Source organism: Falco peregrinus, chromosome Z, assembly GCF_023634155.1.
Source record: "Falco peregrinus isolate bFalPer1 chromosome Z, bFalPer1.pri, whole genome shotgun sequence".
Classification (NCBI taxonomy): domain Eukaryota; kingdom Metazoa; phylum Chordata; class Aves; order Falconiformes; family Falconidae; genus Falco; species Falco peregrinus.
The window spans coordinates 24,271,270-24,287,781 of NC_073739.1; the positions used below are offsets into that span (position 1 = coordinate 24,271,270).

At 39.4% G+C, this 16,512-nt stretch overlaps 1 protein-coding gene across 1 annotated transcript; it reads right to left on the reverse strand.

The window, feature by feature from the left end:
• Positions 1-1,059: 1,059 nt before the first annotated feature.
• On the reverse strand, positions 1,060-16,265 carry SLC25A46 (solute carrier family 25 member 46). The gene is made up of 8 exons (XM_055791108.1): positions 15,908-16,265; positions 13,918-13,960; positions 11,414-11,471; positions 10,829-10,906; positions 10,022-10,122; positions 6,994-7,050; positions 6,472-6,529; positions 1,060-3,311 (listed from the first exon to the last, which is right to left on the reverse strand). The coding sequence occupies exons 1-8, from the start codon at positions 16,158-16,160 to the stop codon at positions 2,733-2,735; spliced, it is 1,227 nt and encodes a 408-aa protein (XP_055647083.1). The 5' UTR covers positions 16,161-16,265; the 3' UTR covers positions 1,060-2,732.
• Between the last annotated feature and the right edge of the window lie 247 nt (positions 16,266-16,512).

A 16,512-nucleotide genomic window follows, 5' to 3' on the forward strand; every position in this document is an offset into this window, starting at 1 on the left:
GGCTACGTTACACTGAATCTGTCTGTCTTCAGTAACATTTATCTTCTTGAAATCGGCTCTCACCAATGAAAAATGTGTCAGAAAAATGATGTACTAATACATAATTAAAGTTGTACCAGGAAGAACAGGGTGCATAAGATTTTTTCATATTCCAGAAAATTAGAAACTCTTCTACAGCAATTCAGTGTTTCGTAGTTTTCAGTGGGGCGTCTTGCTAAAGCCACCTATTGATCTCTCATTTGAGCTAAAAATTGGGTAGCTAGAATTATGATCCAAATGAAAAACATAGATAGATTAACAGTACTTATAATTAAGAAGGTTCAAAAAAGATTTTTTTCACCGCACTTTCATTTACATTTTTGCATGGACAAAAATAGCAACAAACCAGAGTGTATTACTTGGAAGGTAAAGCAAGTATACCTGAAGAATCAAAACATGTTCATTCTAACTGATGGGAAGAGGGCCAAAAAAAGAACAGCCCAAAGCAAATGGCTTTTCCACTGCAGAACAGTTGCTGTGCGTTGACAGCATTCTTTCTCACCCTGCTTGAAGTTACAGATCTGAGACTCTGGCATAGACTAGAACTGTAAAACTCTCAGCCACCAAAACAAGAGAGTTTGACGTAAGTTAATACTCTAGCACATTATCTAGTGCAATTCTGAGAACACACTATGTTCCCTCTTGCAGGCATGTCCTCCATTTCTATGACAAAATGCCTTCTGTAAAATTTTATTCCTAGAAAAACTGATACATCTGCAAGTGTTGGTTTCCAGCATGGACTTAGTTACTGCTTCAAGGCAGCTGTGATGGAATAGTTGGCTTCAGCTGAATTGAATACCTTTGAAAAGGCTGATTTTATGTATTAAAAGTTGGAATTCAGAACTTCACTGGACAAAGGCCTGCACAATCTGGTCTGAAGTCAATGCTGCCCCTGCTTAGAGCAGGAATTTGGACTAAACAACCTGCCAAGACCCTTTCCAATCTGGATGGTTCTCTGATATGGCTTTCTTCATACTCATAGGAACTTTAAAAATATAAAGCAGGAATAGAATAGCTCACTCAAGTGCTTGCATGTAGTTTAATTCAACATGTTCTTGCAATTAGGAGAGATGGGAAACTTGAAAAAGCCATTCTGAAGTCTACACGATAAAATATAACACACAAATTGAGATTCCTTCACATGCCTCTTCAGTGAATTACTTTGAAATATTTACAGTGAATTCTCATTTTATTTCATTGCTTTCATTCTATACACTGAATTTGCAATTAACAGTATTTCAAAATAAGATCATTTCCCAGGTTCACTATACTTTCCATTTAAACACAACAGCATTTAAAATACATGAGTTAGATTAATAGCAAAGTAGACCTGCAAATGATTTGGAGTCAGAACTTATGAATTGCAACACCTTTTCATTATTTTGCCGTGACTAGTTTCCATAAGCTCTAACTACTATACAATGATTAATGATTGAAATGCACATCAATTTACAGTATTCAAAGATAGACTTGTGACATGGAAATGTGAAGAAGGCAGTAGCCTCTCATATAATTTAAAAGTGATTCTCCACATGCTTGTTTCATTTGCTAAATATCACGACCACCCACTCCCTGCCCGCCTGCCCCCCCCCACCCCTGCCAACTTTCATATTTAGTGATCAAACAAAGGAGGACTAAGTTGTTCAGAATGATCGGAACTCACTTTCAGACTGAAAGTCTTGATTTACTAGGAGAAGAGGAAAAAGATGGTACATTTCAGTAGTTTACTTGCATATAAACAGACTTTACTGTGCTCCACAAAATATCTAATTCAGCAGACTTTAAGTGAAGGACATCAGTACTAAACAGTAAGTAGATAGCTGTGTACATATCTCTCATCTAACAAGAGAAACTCTAGAAACAGTCTTTTTTTTTATGCTTTCTATACACTTTGAACACTGATACTACACACATTGTAAGATTATTCTACTCTTACACAAAGTAGCAGAATAAAATTAAACCCTGAAGTTATGAGTAGAAAGATGGCTAAAAATGGCACTTACACATGCACACATCAGTTTCTAATTGCTTTATTCACACTTTAATTACTGTAAGCCTTGCAAACAAACTGCAAGACAGCCAAATTTGCATTCCCCAAACTTTTTATTTTGTACAAAGCAAAAGATTCCTCTTTGTCATCTTCTGCTACACTGCAGCAAAGAAATCTGTGTTACCTGTAAACTACGACATTTATGTCTATTTCAGTTACTTTTACAGTTTCTATTTTGCTCACAGCTTCATTAACTGCGAATTTCAAAACGATTTGAAAAGACCAGTAAACCTATCAGTCTCCCACTTGCACGTTCTTACAGCTCATGAAAATTCCTTTCAACTGGCTACCAGTCCAAATTAAATATCATATGTGATGTTCACAAAGCAGATACTAAGAATTCATACCCGTTCTTTAAGTCAGAGGAAAGGTAAATCCTCACTCCAACCACATCTGAAATCCAACTCTCTTCTGTATGACTGCACAGTAAATACTCAATTTGTGCCTGTAATTTTAAATTTAAACAGTACTTTTTATTAATTACACTTAGGAATCTATATCCCCATTTTTAAAAGAAGTTCTTTTACAGCGTAAGGAGAATCCAGTGCGGATTCTTAGAACTTCATTTTCCTAAGCCATTTTAAACAATAATTAGGTTAGTAGGTCAATCATGTTCACTGTGCTAAATCCACAGCTGAACAGATTAGGAAACATTTTGAAGCAGTGTTGAGTAAATGATTTTGGTAAGCTGTAAAACTGCCACATGCAAAGTATACTGCACTATAACAGCTCCAAATCCTTTATAAAACCCTAGCATCCCTTCTTCTCGTTTTATAGTATTTATGCAGTCTCTCATTCCCTCATACTGAGTATTGATCGGAAGCACTTCATAGCCAAGGTCTGTATTGTCAATTATTGTGCGTGTCCCCTGAATATGAAGGCGGTGTAAAACTGTCTCCAGTGGGTAAAGCATGACATCAGCACAAAGGCTAGCAGCAAAGCTAGCAATAAGTTCTGGAAAATATGCATCCAGCATGCTCTGCACAGAAGTAGAGCTCTCAGCTGGAAGGTTGTGGGAATCATCCTTTCTTAGAACAAACAAAACAAGCTTCTGGACGATGGAACTGATGACATAGTGAAGAACTCCATGTAGAGCAGTTGGAAGAGTCAAGACCATCAGAGGAAGGAGACGCTTGCTGTGGGGTACTCCCATGCCTACCACTCTGCCGATGCCTTCTTTCACACAGTCCAGGATGCCAGGGTTATCTCGAATTATTTCGCTCTACAAGCACAAAGGAATAGTTACGCTTGTGCTGCCCGTTTCATAACCATGCTGACATCCACTTCCACACTTCATCGCTACTGAACTTTGTAAGAGAGTTAAACATTTGCATGCTATTGTATCTGCATGGCTATACTGATACAAATTCTTTGCTCTAACACTCTTGATAGCATTCAAGTAAACTCCTTCTAAAAAATGAGCCCATCTTGAAGAGTCTTTGTTTAATCTACATTCCAGTTATTTGTGTTGCTACCAAAGAAAGTAAATTCTCAGCCTATGGCTGTGAAGTATCAGTCTGCAAAACAGTCATGTACTGAAAACGCCCACTTCTGGAGCAAAATGCTTAACTATTTATCTAATTTAAAAGTCCTTTTCCTTAAGGACTATAACTCTCACCTTTGAACTTAAATTTGCATAATAAAGATTTCAATAATTGAAGCGGAGTTGAAAGATCATTTTTAGTATCAGTTTAAGTCACCTCTGAACATTTCCATTCCATGAATTCCATCTAAAATAGCACTATTTACCCATGCTGCCTCTTTAGAAATAAGATAATTACTTTGTTCATTAGTGAAAATAAAGAATTCACTTAGTAATCATTTACTCCATTATACTCCACCTATGACCACACGTTTAAGCTAAAGATACTACTTCCCCTTCCAATGCTTATACAAACTCAGTGTTTTATCATTACTGTTACATCCAAAATTCAGGACTTGGGAGTTCTTTTCAATGCACAAGTCTCTAAGTTCATGTTGGCTGTCTGCTGACCTCATGCCAGGATAAACCACAAAACCATTCCCCAGTACTCTGGGGAAAGACTAACAGCCTACAAAGCCTTCATGGTCAGTCTGCGCAGAAGAGAAACTAATTCAAACACTTCAGAATATAATGTGGTTATAGACTTTAAGTACAAGTAAGGTAAGCATCATAACCCCCACTGAACCGTCTTTTCCCCCAGATCATTACTAGTCACTGCACTTCAAAACCGTGCTTGCTTTTGTCAAACACGCCACCATGTGGTTTGGAACATTAAAGACAAAACCAGTAATGTGACAGCTAAAAATTTCTACTATTTACAGTTATTTTGATGAAATATATTTACTTGGAGAACTGTGTAAAACTAATACTGTTGAACAGTAATATTTATCAGAATTAAGACAATCAAAGTTAATATAAAACTGTTAGTTACAAATCCCACTATCTTTATAACTTTTAAAAATTTATAACTTTTATAGTTCATTATTGGTCATTGTCCTCTTGCAGCTTAATGTAAACCTCGTATGCTAAGTTGCCACCCTGCACTGATTAACACAGTACAAATAAAATCTTCACAAATTCTGTCATTTACCTCCGTTGTGTGTCTAGTAAGAAAGCTCATGATGTTTCCAGGAACTGAAGAATGTATTTTATACAGCACATATACACCTGTTTAGTAAAATACCTGCACACAGCTGAATCTACTAAGCCTAAAGCCCTCAGATCTCAGTGGAATTATTTTCATAAGCAATGCCTTATAGATCACCTGTCCAAAGGTTTGGGGGAGATGCCGTTTTGTCTTTTTGATTGTTTTCCTATTAAGCTGCTTTCTAGCAAAGAAACTTTATTACTTATTTTGCAAACAGAAGACAGGCTCTAAGTCATGCTCTCTTTTATCATTTATTGTTAATTATGTTCCTCATGTCCAACAACATAGATAACATCCTTTCAGACAACAATATAAGCAGTAAGATACCTGAATATAGCATTTTATTCTGTAGCCTGCTATGAACCAAGAAACATGAACAGTGTTCTACTTGTTTCTAGTTGCAGGATTATGGCATGCTCAGGGTAAAGATGCTTCCCAGGACATAGAAAAGTTTCCTAGGTCACCTTCCCAGCATGAGGCCACTTCAACCTTCCCAAGGTTTCCACAGACTCACAGATCCACTCAGGCTGGATTTATGGAAAACTACTTTCAAAATAATTCAACAGGAGAGAGAAATAGGGCTTCTTACATACAGAGTAACTTTAGAGAATGTGAGTTTGTTACTGGGATTCTATCAGCATGCCTCCATGCATACACACTTAATCTCACCTGTCCTGTTAACTCATAATGTGGCCAGATCAGACAGAACAGCCTCTTCCTAGTACCTTCTGGCTCCTTTAAATTTGGATTCTCTGCACAGAGCAGAATCCTGTCCTTTAAGAGTACCAGCCTCTAAAGTTCACGTTGAAACTAAGAACTGTAGAAGTCTTGTCTGCCTCTTCTCCATAGAAAAAGCGCCATTTTGTAGACATACACCAGCAGCTGAACTGTAGGTTTGAACAGCTGTATCTAAATCAGTTTTGACCATACTTACAACTTGCCTATGCTATGAATGAAAATTACTGTTTTGATGACTGTAATGACATGACAGTGACTATCCTGCACCACCCTCCACATGAAAGATCACTTTACAGTGTGTTCCATTAGCTGCACAAAGATACCATCGTGTTAATTACGAGCAATTCATTATACAGTGATCGCTGGAAGAATTACCCTGGACCACTGCTGCATAGCTAAATCCTGTCTCTTTCTGGAGAAAGAGATACAACAACTCACTGAAAGGCAGTCTGCAATACTATGGGTTACTCTGTGCAGTTACAGAACAAGTTAAGCAGTATCCTAAGTGACCGGTCCAGATATTTATTGATATGGTTAAGGAAAAGCTAAATGAAAATTTAAAAGCAAAAACCTAACTGAATGAAAGGAGTCCTGAAATAGTAGAGTTCACTCTTTTAACAAAACAAAGCTGATTTCCTAGAAAAGCTTTATAGTTATAGGGAAAGGGTCACTGCAACAACTTGCAGAGCAAAAATCTTTCACATGAGGAAAAACTTCTTTACCGTTTGTCTGCTAGAACTAGATGTAACTTGCCCTTATATCATAGACAATATATTCCAACTATCTGTATTAAATGTTCTAATTCTAGACTTAGACTTAAGATAGTACAACTAATATGCCCATCATGATAAATGATTTTTATCTCCATTAGTAAGTCATACAGCCTCAAGCAAAACAAACACAACCATCCCAACATAAACCTGAATCCAAAGCCTGCCTCAGCTCTCCACATAATCTAGTCTATAAAGAGACTAATAGTATGTTTCAAAATGTTGCAAATATATGCAAAGTTACCTGTACAGTTTCAATCAGGCTCGCAGAATAAAAAGGCATTGCTACCACATGTGTTAAACTGTGGAAATGAAAAAGATAAGAATTAAGGTAATGACAATACTATAATTCTAGCCAAATATGCACCTGAAAGTTGATAAAGTTATCTACCAAGTCAAGCCTGAGAGAAAATTAACAACTGTAACTTCAATTATTAAAATGCACGAGTTGAGATAAATTTCAGTCTAAAGTTATGTTAAATTCCATTTCTATGTGACCAGACTTATTCAGGTCTCCCAAATATAATAATGTAATTACCAAAAGAATCTAATCTTTTAAATCACTCAGGTTCCATACAAACATATGGATCTAATAAAATAATCTGTGAAAGTGATTTATATAATCAAGATTCTTAAAAAAAAAATAAATTTGAAAATTACTATTAGCAACTTGTCGAGTAACCACAGCTGCAGATGAAGCTAATATACATTTAGTAGTTAGTGTTTAGAAAATAAGATGTAAGGTAATAAAACATGTTATACTTACCCTTTGAGTAGGAGGTGTCCACCTATCTGCCTGAGGTTCCATTTATGTGAAAGCTCCCTAAAAAGAAAAGTATTTACCTTAATATACATAAGAACACGTTATTCTCAAGCATTTCTTCCATGGGTGTCAACATGCAGTTTTCATATTGGTGTTCTACTATCAGTTTATGTTGTAGGATTTCCCATATTGAAAGACATCCGCAACACATTTCATAAATTATGCTTAACTTTTACAAGTTATTTGGGCCTGTTAGATATTCTAGCAAAAAAACCTTTCAAATTATTAAAAAGGTGTCTGTAGCTCTCACTGTAACTAGTGGCTTTAGTGTTTTGCATGTATTTTGCATCCTTACATACCAACTCTTAAAGCCATTTTCACAGAGTATTAGATTATTTTAGTTTGATCATGCATTTTCTGTTCTTTGAGGTTATGCTCACCCAGTTGTTTCATTCATGAAATCCTAAATCACATTCTGACACAGTTAGACAACACCAAACCAAGTACAGTATGTCAGACTAGAAGCTGTGTAGTAATTCTGTACAGACTTAGCTCAAGTCTTTTGGCATATTCTGGTACAACAAAAGAAAGCCTGTGTGTTTAACACAAAGGTGACTTCAATAAAATCCCCTTAAAGTAGTATTTTCTATTTACACACGTCAAATATGGACCGTACACGTTAAACTACATTCCATTTGACAGAAAACTTAATCCCACCTAGCTCAACGTAACATTCAAATGCCAAATGTATACGTTTGGCATACGTTTGGTAAATACTGTAGCTATGAGGTAAAGATATTTGTCTGAAATGTTTGACACACTAAATTATGCATTTTTAATAACAAGCTATAAAGTGTTCAGCTTCAATTCTTGTCCAGGAATCACACTCACCCACTGCCTGTAGTTACAACTCTAATCCAAGAAAGGAAACTCTAAAGAATTGTGTGTTACTAGTAGCTATCACTTTCCTAAATACATGTCAGCTACTAAAGAGGAAGGGAAGATCATTTACTATTATGTACTTCAGACACTTGCATCACATCCACTGAGCCGTAATACTACAAAGATGTGGAAAATGAAGGCAGCCAAACTAATGCATGAAAGCCTAAACAGTCAATCCACTAGCTATAACTATTGCTGAAGTGGAAGAACAATTACGGAATGAGTTTAAGAACCACACCAACTTGCCTGTTAACAAAGCTGTTAACACGCATTTATGGGCTCCTCTCTTAAAACACAGGGATTCTTTTATGGTATTATGATACAGAACTGGAATTGACATCTCACTTCCTTGCGTCCTTTGGAGCTTGATAAAGTAGTTAAATAAGCTTTTAAATCAGATTTGCTGGCACTGCTGCTATGAGCAGTAACTTTCAGCTCCCTGTGTGCATGCTACCATTAAAAAGGGAGAGCACCCAGTAGAAAACTGCAAGGGGTGGTGCACATACAAGACAACCATTTCAGTCAGATCACTTCCCCAGTCTAGTTTGCTTTGTGACTGCTCACATACTGCACTGGAACAAGGATGAAGGTATCACTGAGGAAGGAATGAGCAGGTACCAGCAGAAAGGATTGCTTCTTTTGGCAGCAGCACTAGCTTACTTTTCCAGCTACTGAACAACTGGCCCACAAGAAAAATCTCCTTGCTCACACTGGACAGAAATCAGAACTATGAAAATACAAGCAGTGTATCACATCTCATGAGCTTAAGCATCTCCTAGAGGAGTATTTAAAAACAAGAACAAGTCGCACCTGGAGGAAAGTGTATGCCTGGGAATTTCAGTTACGTATGACAGACAGCAGACCAAAAAGCTTAAATACGCGCTCAACACAATGTAAGCATGAAATGCTTTTGCTAATCGTTTTGACAAATGCCTGAACCTGCAAAGACTTACTTTTATTAGTATGCACACATGCGTCATAATAGTAGCTTGTTTCAGCCTGCCTACATTTCTTATCTTCAAAACTAGGTCAGTTTCCATGTCCCTCAAGTACGTAGTCTGTCCACACATTAAAACCAGGCACTTGTCTCTTCTGAAACTAATATTAACATCAAACCACTGGTCCATTCAAACATAGCAAGCCTTAAATCCAACTACGTGACTGCCTCCCTAATATATTTTCCAAGCTAAATTTTTATTGTTTCACTGGTGCTTCAGTGTGCACCCTGCAACTGTCTGCTATCTTTTCATAACTTTTGAATCTCAGTCTTCTTGCATTTCACTGTAAGTTTTAGTTACTTTACATAATAAACTTTCTCACACAACCCACTTACTCTTAAAACACCTGTAACAAAACTAACAATATATATTATTACAGTTGTCAGCCCTTACTGTTAGATCTGGACCATTATAAAATAAAACACTGATAAAAAGTCTCCAGACAAAAATTCTTAATCAGACTTGTATCTCAAAGCAGAAAGACATCACAATGTTTTACCACAATCCTGGCGTAAAAGTTCAGCATAAGAAGTAGTCAGAGTCACAAATCAAAATAAAAGATAGGCATAGTGAAGTAGAATGGTGAATATCTCTTTAAATGAAGTCACTCATTTTTAGTTTTAATTGCTTCATTATGAGAATACTGAACAAAGTACATGTAGTTGTTGGTAAAGGAGGACAGAAGACAAAGCTGACAGCCACATAGACTCTTATTTACCATGTCTTCTCATTTACTAATGCAGGCCATTCTGTTCTCTCACCTACCAAAGACAGTGAAATGTTCAGCAGGATGTCAGTGCTGGCTCATTAGCTGTATAAGTTTTCTGTATTTAGATTAATGAAACTAGGACTTCTTACTTTGGACTTACAAACCAAAATACAAAAAGAAATTTATGAATTGTTTTATTACAGTATGATTATACTGAAAGCCAATTTGCTGCATTATTTCTACACTCAGAGCAGCAGGCAGACATACCAAACACACAAAGCTCCCAGAAAAGTCTCTCACTATTGACTAATTACAAGTGCTGTGCTGAAAGCACTTATTCAGTGTCTGACTGTTAGAAGCAGTAAAAAAAACGCTGTGGTACCTTGGCAAAGGTGTGAATTCACTGATAATGCCTTCTGTTCCCAGGGATATGCCCTGAACAATGAAAGTGCTGCCCATTCCTTTCCAGAGAGCTCTTGGACCCTGTGTTTTGAAATACAGAACATATTCTGATTTAGGCAACATAAAAATCAAAACTCTTTTAATCTCACTAATTTTTATAAAATTTCAGCAATTTCAGACCACAAAGGGCTACAATTCTACTACTGAACTTCACTGTCACCAAATTCAGGGGAAAAATAACTTCAACTCTGAAAAAAATTTTTTGTTCTTCAATAATTCCAAGCAGTTGTCAACAATTTTGCAGGCATCTCTCTCACTGTCAACACTGTACTATAAACTTAACACCATTTTCTATGGACAACTTGAGATGTTAAAGCATATCCATAAGAAATCCAGAAAATCTTTTTTTTACTGTCTTCTGATCTGAGTTTCAGGACTGCTATTCCCATGCAAACGGAAAATTCACACAATACTGTCTTTGTAAGTAGTCATTTGGATAATCTCTTTATCCATATAAGGATTAGTTATTTTTTAGAATCCTAATTAAAAAAAAAATAGTTTCAGGGACTTTCTGTTTTCCAACATATGCAAGTCTTCCCCACTAAATACTACTTTAAAAAAAAATATTTATCATTACCTTCCTGAAAAATTTCTGCAACTATAAAAACAGCAAACCCTTACAATGGCCATGTTCTTAACCACCAATTACATAAAGAGTTAAAGATGTCAAGGCACATATGCGCTATCGTCTCCACTGCTCAGATACAGCCTGACACCAAATACTGACCTGTGTCTTATTGATGCTGTACATAATATTCACAATAGTAAATGGAGTGAGATGATAATTCCGAGCATGATAGTTAACCTGTTAAAAATATAAATAATGGCAGTTTTATAAACACGCTTGCAGATGTTAGAACTCTAAAGGAAAAAGTACTTCCGAAATAAGGATTTTATTTCTGTAAAGGTCAGCTAAAGTGACCAAAATATGAGTAAGTGGTCACTGACATTTCGGGAAACAGGCACAACTTTTAAGTATTTGTATGTTGAAAATGTGAACGGTAAAGCAAGGTTATACCAGAAAATATTGGAAACAAAGCATCCTGCTTGTAAATGAGGATCTGGAAGTTGCTCTGAAGACACTCCCTTGTTGTAATTCATTTTCCACTGCCCAAACGAAAATGAGTAAGAATGTTCAAGGTAAGTTAAAATTTTGGAATGGAAAATGTGTATGATACAAATGAAAACACGTTAATGTAGCAGTGTCTCCCTAGGAACTGTGAAGCTTTCTTATACTCTACAGAGTATGAAAACACAGAAACATCACAGTATACAGGAGCTCTGACTAGAAGAGGTAATATAAAAGACATACCTGACACTGACGACGTAGAACAATGCAAGGATGGGCCAACACATTTTCTGTAAATAGGCTTTAAAAGAAAAGTGTATTTAAAGCATGGGAAGCCCCCACAAATTTATTAGAAAAGGCTTGTTACTTTTCTCTAACAACTTAGATCAGAATTTGAAAAACCTATACATTATCTAGTGAATTAACGAGGCATTTTGGATGGCTACCCGATAGCCTGCCAATACTATAAAAGAAAAAGTAATAAAAAACCTGACACATACATTCACTACAAGAAAGCCCACTTACATATATATCGCATGTATGTATTTTTATAGGCGAAACAACATACCAAATTTCTTAAAACTTCCCTCCATAAAATATGAGGGAACAAAACAGGCCAGAGCCAGAACTATGAAATTATTTGTTTCCAGGTTTATGTTAATTCTGTGTAGCACACTATCAATCAAGATGAAGCCTTAGCGGGACCAGAGGATCGGTGCTAACAGCTGACATTTTTTTTTCACCAGAGAATGCTACTGCCCCAAACCAACACTCCCTCCACCCCCAGAAATGCTATTTCAACCAAACCTTCACAGGAAAGTTCTCTCAGTTCTAAAGTGGGATTCCTGGTCACAATCACGCAGAGAAACTTCATCTCCAAAGTGCCTGAGTGATCAGTGTACTTACCTGTACTCAGTTCAAACCTGAGATACGGATTAGAAAAGCAAAACCTCCAGGCTTTGTCTAAGCATCCCAAGTAACAGCTTTGACCACCAATGTACAGGATCATCTGGGGTATGTCTCTTCCGGGGATTTTACTCTGGATAATTAAGTACTGACTGGCAGAGAAAAGTACTGAGCCTGCAGGTTCATAACTAACTAATTAGTAGTTTGCCACTACCAAGAGAGGTGAAACGACCCCTGTATTCCAGCTACTGTCTATTAAGCCGTCCGGGTAGCCAACTCAACTAACCGCACAAAACCTAACCTTTTCTTTTGAGCATTTCCTACAAGATTTCTGACTCAATCTGGTACAAATCCAGAAGCAGAGAGAATTTCTCTCAGCAGTGATACAATGTTCATCAGCTCACTTTCCCAAAACCACACATTTTAGTCTTAGTGACCATGGTGCTTCAGGATGTGGAAAACTTTGATAACTAAATCAAAGCATATAGTTCAAAAGGAAGACTGAGCCGTGCTAACATCTCTCTGCTCCTGAAGGAGATCAGAATGTTCATTAACTCCCCAAAATGGTCATTCCTAGTTCTTCTTTATCCCTTCCCTCTCTAATCCAGTTAGCTGGCATCTGCTGGCTTTCACAGTCAGTCAGCTCCCAGGTAAATCAACCTAACTGAAAAGGCAAAAATAATCCAGCTCTTCAATTGACTTGGTCTTCTGTTTTTAGTGAGTCAAACTGGTTAAAAGAGATTCTGATGGGCATCAAGGGTGATAACAATGGTGTAAGGAGCAGGACAGGCTGCAGGTCAAGTAAAAGCCCCTCCTCTTTAAGTAGAAATACACTGTAAGAACCTCAACTGATACAGCTTGCCATGTTGGTCTAACTGGGTGACACAAGTACTCATGTACTGAAGAGAACTGCATTTTTCTCTGACAAGTATCACATTCAGGTCAACAAACAGTAAAATGTTTTTTAGTCCTAAAGCTTTCAAGACAAAAAAACCCCACCTCCCACTATTTCCCAAGTTGCATCAGTGCAGTGACTGAGAAAAACCTGACCAGGTGAGTGTGACTGAGTAGGCATCCCACCAAAAAATCCTAAGCTTATCATGATCCTTACACTTGACAATTTAAGCTCTGAAAATATGGTTAAACATGTTAAAATCTACCACTTTCCCAGAAATACTACCAATAATCAATGTCACCATAATAAAGACTAAAATGGTTATTGGACCACTTGGCTAAGTCAACATCACTGTTTCAGGATACTTTGATAATGTATTTGAAGACATTTTCACATTCTTAGGAAACATTCACATTACCTAAAAACACTGAAAGCAGCAAACGCGATCAGTTTTCTGGTGTTATTTTCAGACTGCTCTGATAGGATGGATATATCCTGGGCATAATGTAACAAAAAAGTGTTTCTTATATTCACTGCCCATTAAGTAATTTTGAGAAACATTTCAGTTAAAGATAATAGAAACCTACATGGATTTCAGGTAGACAGTTTCTAAAGGTATGTCAGCTGTGTAAGTCTACTAGCATAAAAACACAACACAAAAGTGCGCAAAGAATCATAGGAAAGACCTTAAAGACCATTGAGCCTAAATGTTAACCTAGCACTTGCATGTCCACCACTAAACCACGTCCCTAAATGCAATGTCTAAACATACTTCCAGGGATAGTGACTTAACTACTTTCCTGAGCAACCTGTGCCTGTCAGCTCTTCTGGTGAAGGATTTTTCCCCAATATCCAATCTAAACCTCCCCTGGCACAACACAGGCATCATAAAACAACTACAGCTTTACTACTTCATTGTCACTGAAAATTATTATACAACTCTTACCTTGCGAGGCCAATACCAAAGCCTGCAAATCTGTTCAACTGTTCTGAAAAAGAATGGAAACAGATTATACAGCAGCGATAATCACAAAGCGGAAGAAAATGACACGAAGACAATCTGAAAAGCTTAATTTTATATTGTACTTCAGAAAATCACAAGCACTAAACCAGAACGTTTATGGCAAACCTGCAAGAAAGGATATAAAAAATAATTCCCCCAAGAATATTTGCACTTTGGACTGCATTTGATTCTGTACATACTTCTATAAATAAAATTATTTTTGTCTCAAACAGCTATAGGGACAACAAAAGAGACAAAGTGAACAGTAAAACAGAGTATATCTTAAGATCTAAAAAAATCTAAAACCAACCACTGAAAAAGTTAGCATGCATAACAGTTTGCAATAACTCTGAAACATACATTTAGATATCTGAGGTGAAATTATTTTTAAAAACAACACCAGTAATAAGAGACAAACTTTGGGACAAATAACACACAAAACCACTGATGATGTAACATTTAAGTCAGCTGTTTACCTCCACTCCTTTGCAAAAATCTATTTACTAGAGAACTGTTAAAATCGCAACCACAGTAATGGGTTCAGTTCTCTGTTGTCTGCTACCAGACAGACACTTACACATTGGGAAGCATCAGAAGAGATTTTAAGAAGATTATCAGAACTGTAAAGGCAACTGAAAAATAACGCTCAGCCCTACAATCCACAGGGTGCAAGCAGGCTGTAAGCATGGTTAATGCCAGTAACTTCAGTGGAGCTCTACACACACATGGCAGCCCTCCTAAGAGGAGTATGACTCTCTCCACTTGGAGAGCCTGGACTTAGTGCTCAGTAATAGAGCAACTCCTTGTCAGTTTTCCAAAATTCAGGATCAATATACCCTCCATGAGTAGGTAAGACAAAAAAAAACCAACAAAAACCCCCAACAAAAAAAGGCAGCAGTCTTCAAGTGTCTGCTTGCATATTTAAGTTGTGCTTGCACAGATGGAAGTCCAGCTAAGGGTTGCACTCATTGTAAGACCTGAAAAAAACACTGCACTACAGGCTGGAAAAAAAGAAGACTCATCCATTAATACAACTAAATTTTAAATACTTTAGTCTTTCAAAAAGCTTTGCTACTTAAGTGTATACAAACTGCTCCAGAACATTCTTTTTAATTAGTGGCAATGTTCAGTAGTCTAGTTATCAAGTTTCTCTTAATTCACCTCTGGTTCACAGACATAAAATAATACTGTGCTTCTGCGGGTTTCTGCCCAGTTTCCCAGCAATCACTGGAAAAGATTTGAGCACGCTTGCTTTCTCGAATTCTACCAGTTCCATGGCTCCTTCACCATCCTGCAAGCAGGGTGGGGGCGGGGTGGAGTTAATTCAGCAGCTCATACCACACCCCTTGTCAACATAACAATAAAGCTGCCAAAAGACACAAAGTCTGAGACATCAACACTAAGTAACAAAACATACTGTTAAGATCCAAAGGTACTTCCTGCCCTTACAGAAGACTGAGTATTTCTGCAGGGTATGGCTTACGTGGGCAATGGGGAGCTGACCACACGCTGCTTAACTAGAAGCTGCAGGGTGCCTTCTGGCACTCTCAATCGTATTTGCGTGTAACTATGTGGTGCTACACAGTGAAGCGGGTGCTGGAGCGCAACAGGTGGTGGCGCAGGTTCTCTGTCTTCTATCGAACTTTTTTCCTGGCGTTTCGGCATCGGCAGCCCGCGGCTGCAACGCCCCTCCGGGCCCGGCGCGGTGGCGATCAGCGCCGGCAGACCCGAGCGGCGCTGGCACGGGCGCGGCCAGGCCGCGGCACAGCCCACGGCCGCCACCTGCGCGCCCTCGCCCGCCTCGGCGGGTCCCCGCTAACCGGCCGCCGCGGCGCCGCCCGGGGAGAGCGTGGCGGGAGACAAGCGAGGGACAGGCGGAACGGCGAGAAGCCGGCTCCCCCGCCGGGCCGGGCCAGGCCGGGCCCTCCCTTACCGGCGCCGGGGCCGCCCGCCCCGAAGTTGGGCTCCTCGTTGAAGCCGGCGGCCCCCAGGGGTGTCCCCGCCCCGTACGGCGGCGTCTTCTCCCCCCAGTACAGGTTGCGGCTGCCGGGGATGTCGGGCGGGCTGGTCACCCAGTGGCCCAGCTCCGAAGCGCTGCCAAAGGGCCTGGCGCCGGGGCCCGGCTCCTCCCGGCCGCCCCCGCGGTAGCCCAGGCCGTCGAAGCCCTCGGGGCGCCGCGGGTGCATGGCAGGAAGAAGGCGGGGGGTGGGGGGAGGGACGGAGCGAGGGGGCCGCGCACAGGCCGGCACCGGCGACAACGGCGTCCACACCCCACCGCCACTTCCGGCTGCGGAACGGAGCCACGCCTCCCTATGGCCGGGCTCGTAGGCCACGTGACCGCGAAAAAGGCGGGGCCGGCAGCCGCTGGGCCAATAGAGCCTCTCCTGCCCGGCGCGAGGAGGAAAGGGTTGGGCAGTGGGGTCAGCGGGGAAGGACGCCGCGTGGGACGGCGGCCGAGGGTGGGCGAGTGCGCCCCCTGCCGTTGCGGCGGGCCGGACCGGGGAGGAGGCTCTCTCCGTGGCCCTGGGCCCGGCCTAA

Excerpts from the sequence above, each read along its gene's own strand:
- SLC25A46 (XM_055791108.1), bottom strand. The coding sequence starts at position 16,160 with ATGCACCCGCGGCGCCCCGAGGGCTTCGACGGCCTGGGCTACCGCGGG. Across the intron at positions 6,530-6,993 it reads GGACACCTCCTACTCAAAGG|TTTAACACATGTGGTAGCAA; the intron begins GTAAGTATAACA and ends TCATTTCCACAG. Across the intron at positions 3,312-6,471 it reads GCCTGATTGAAACTGTACAG|AGCGAAATAATTCGAGATAA; the intron begins GTAACTTTGCAT and ends TTGTGCTTGTAG.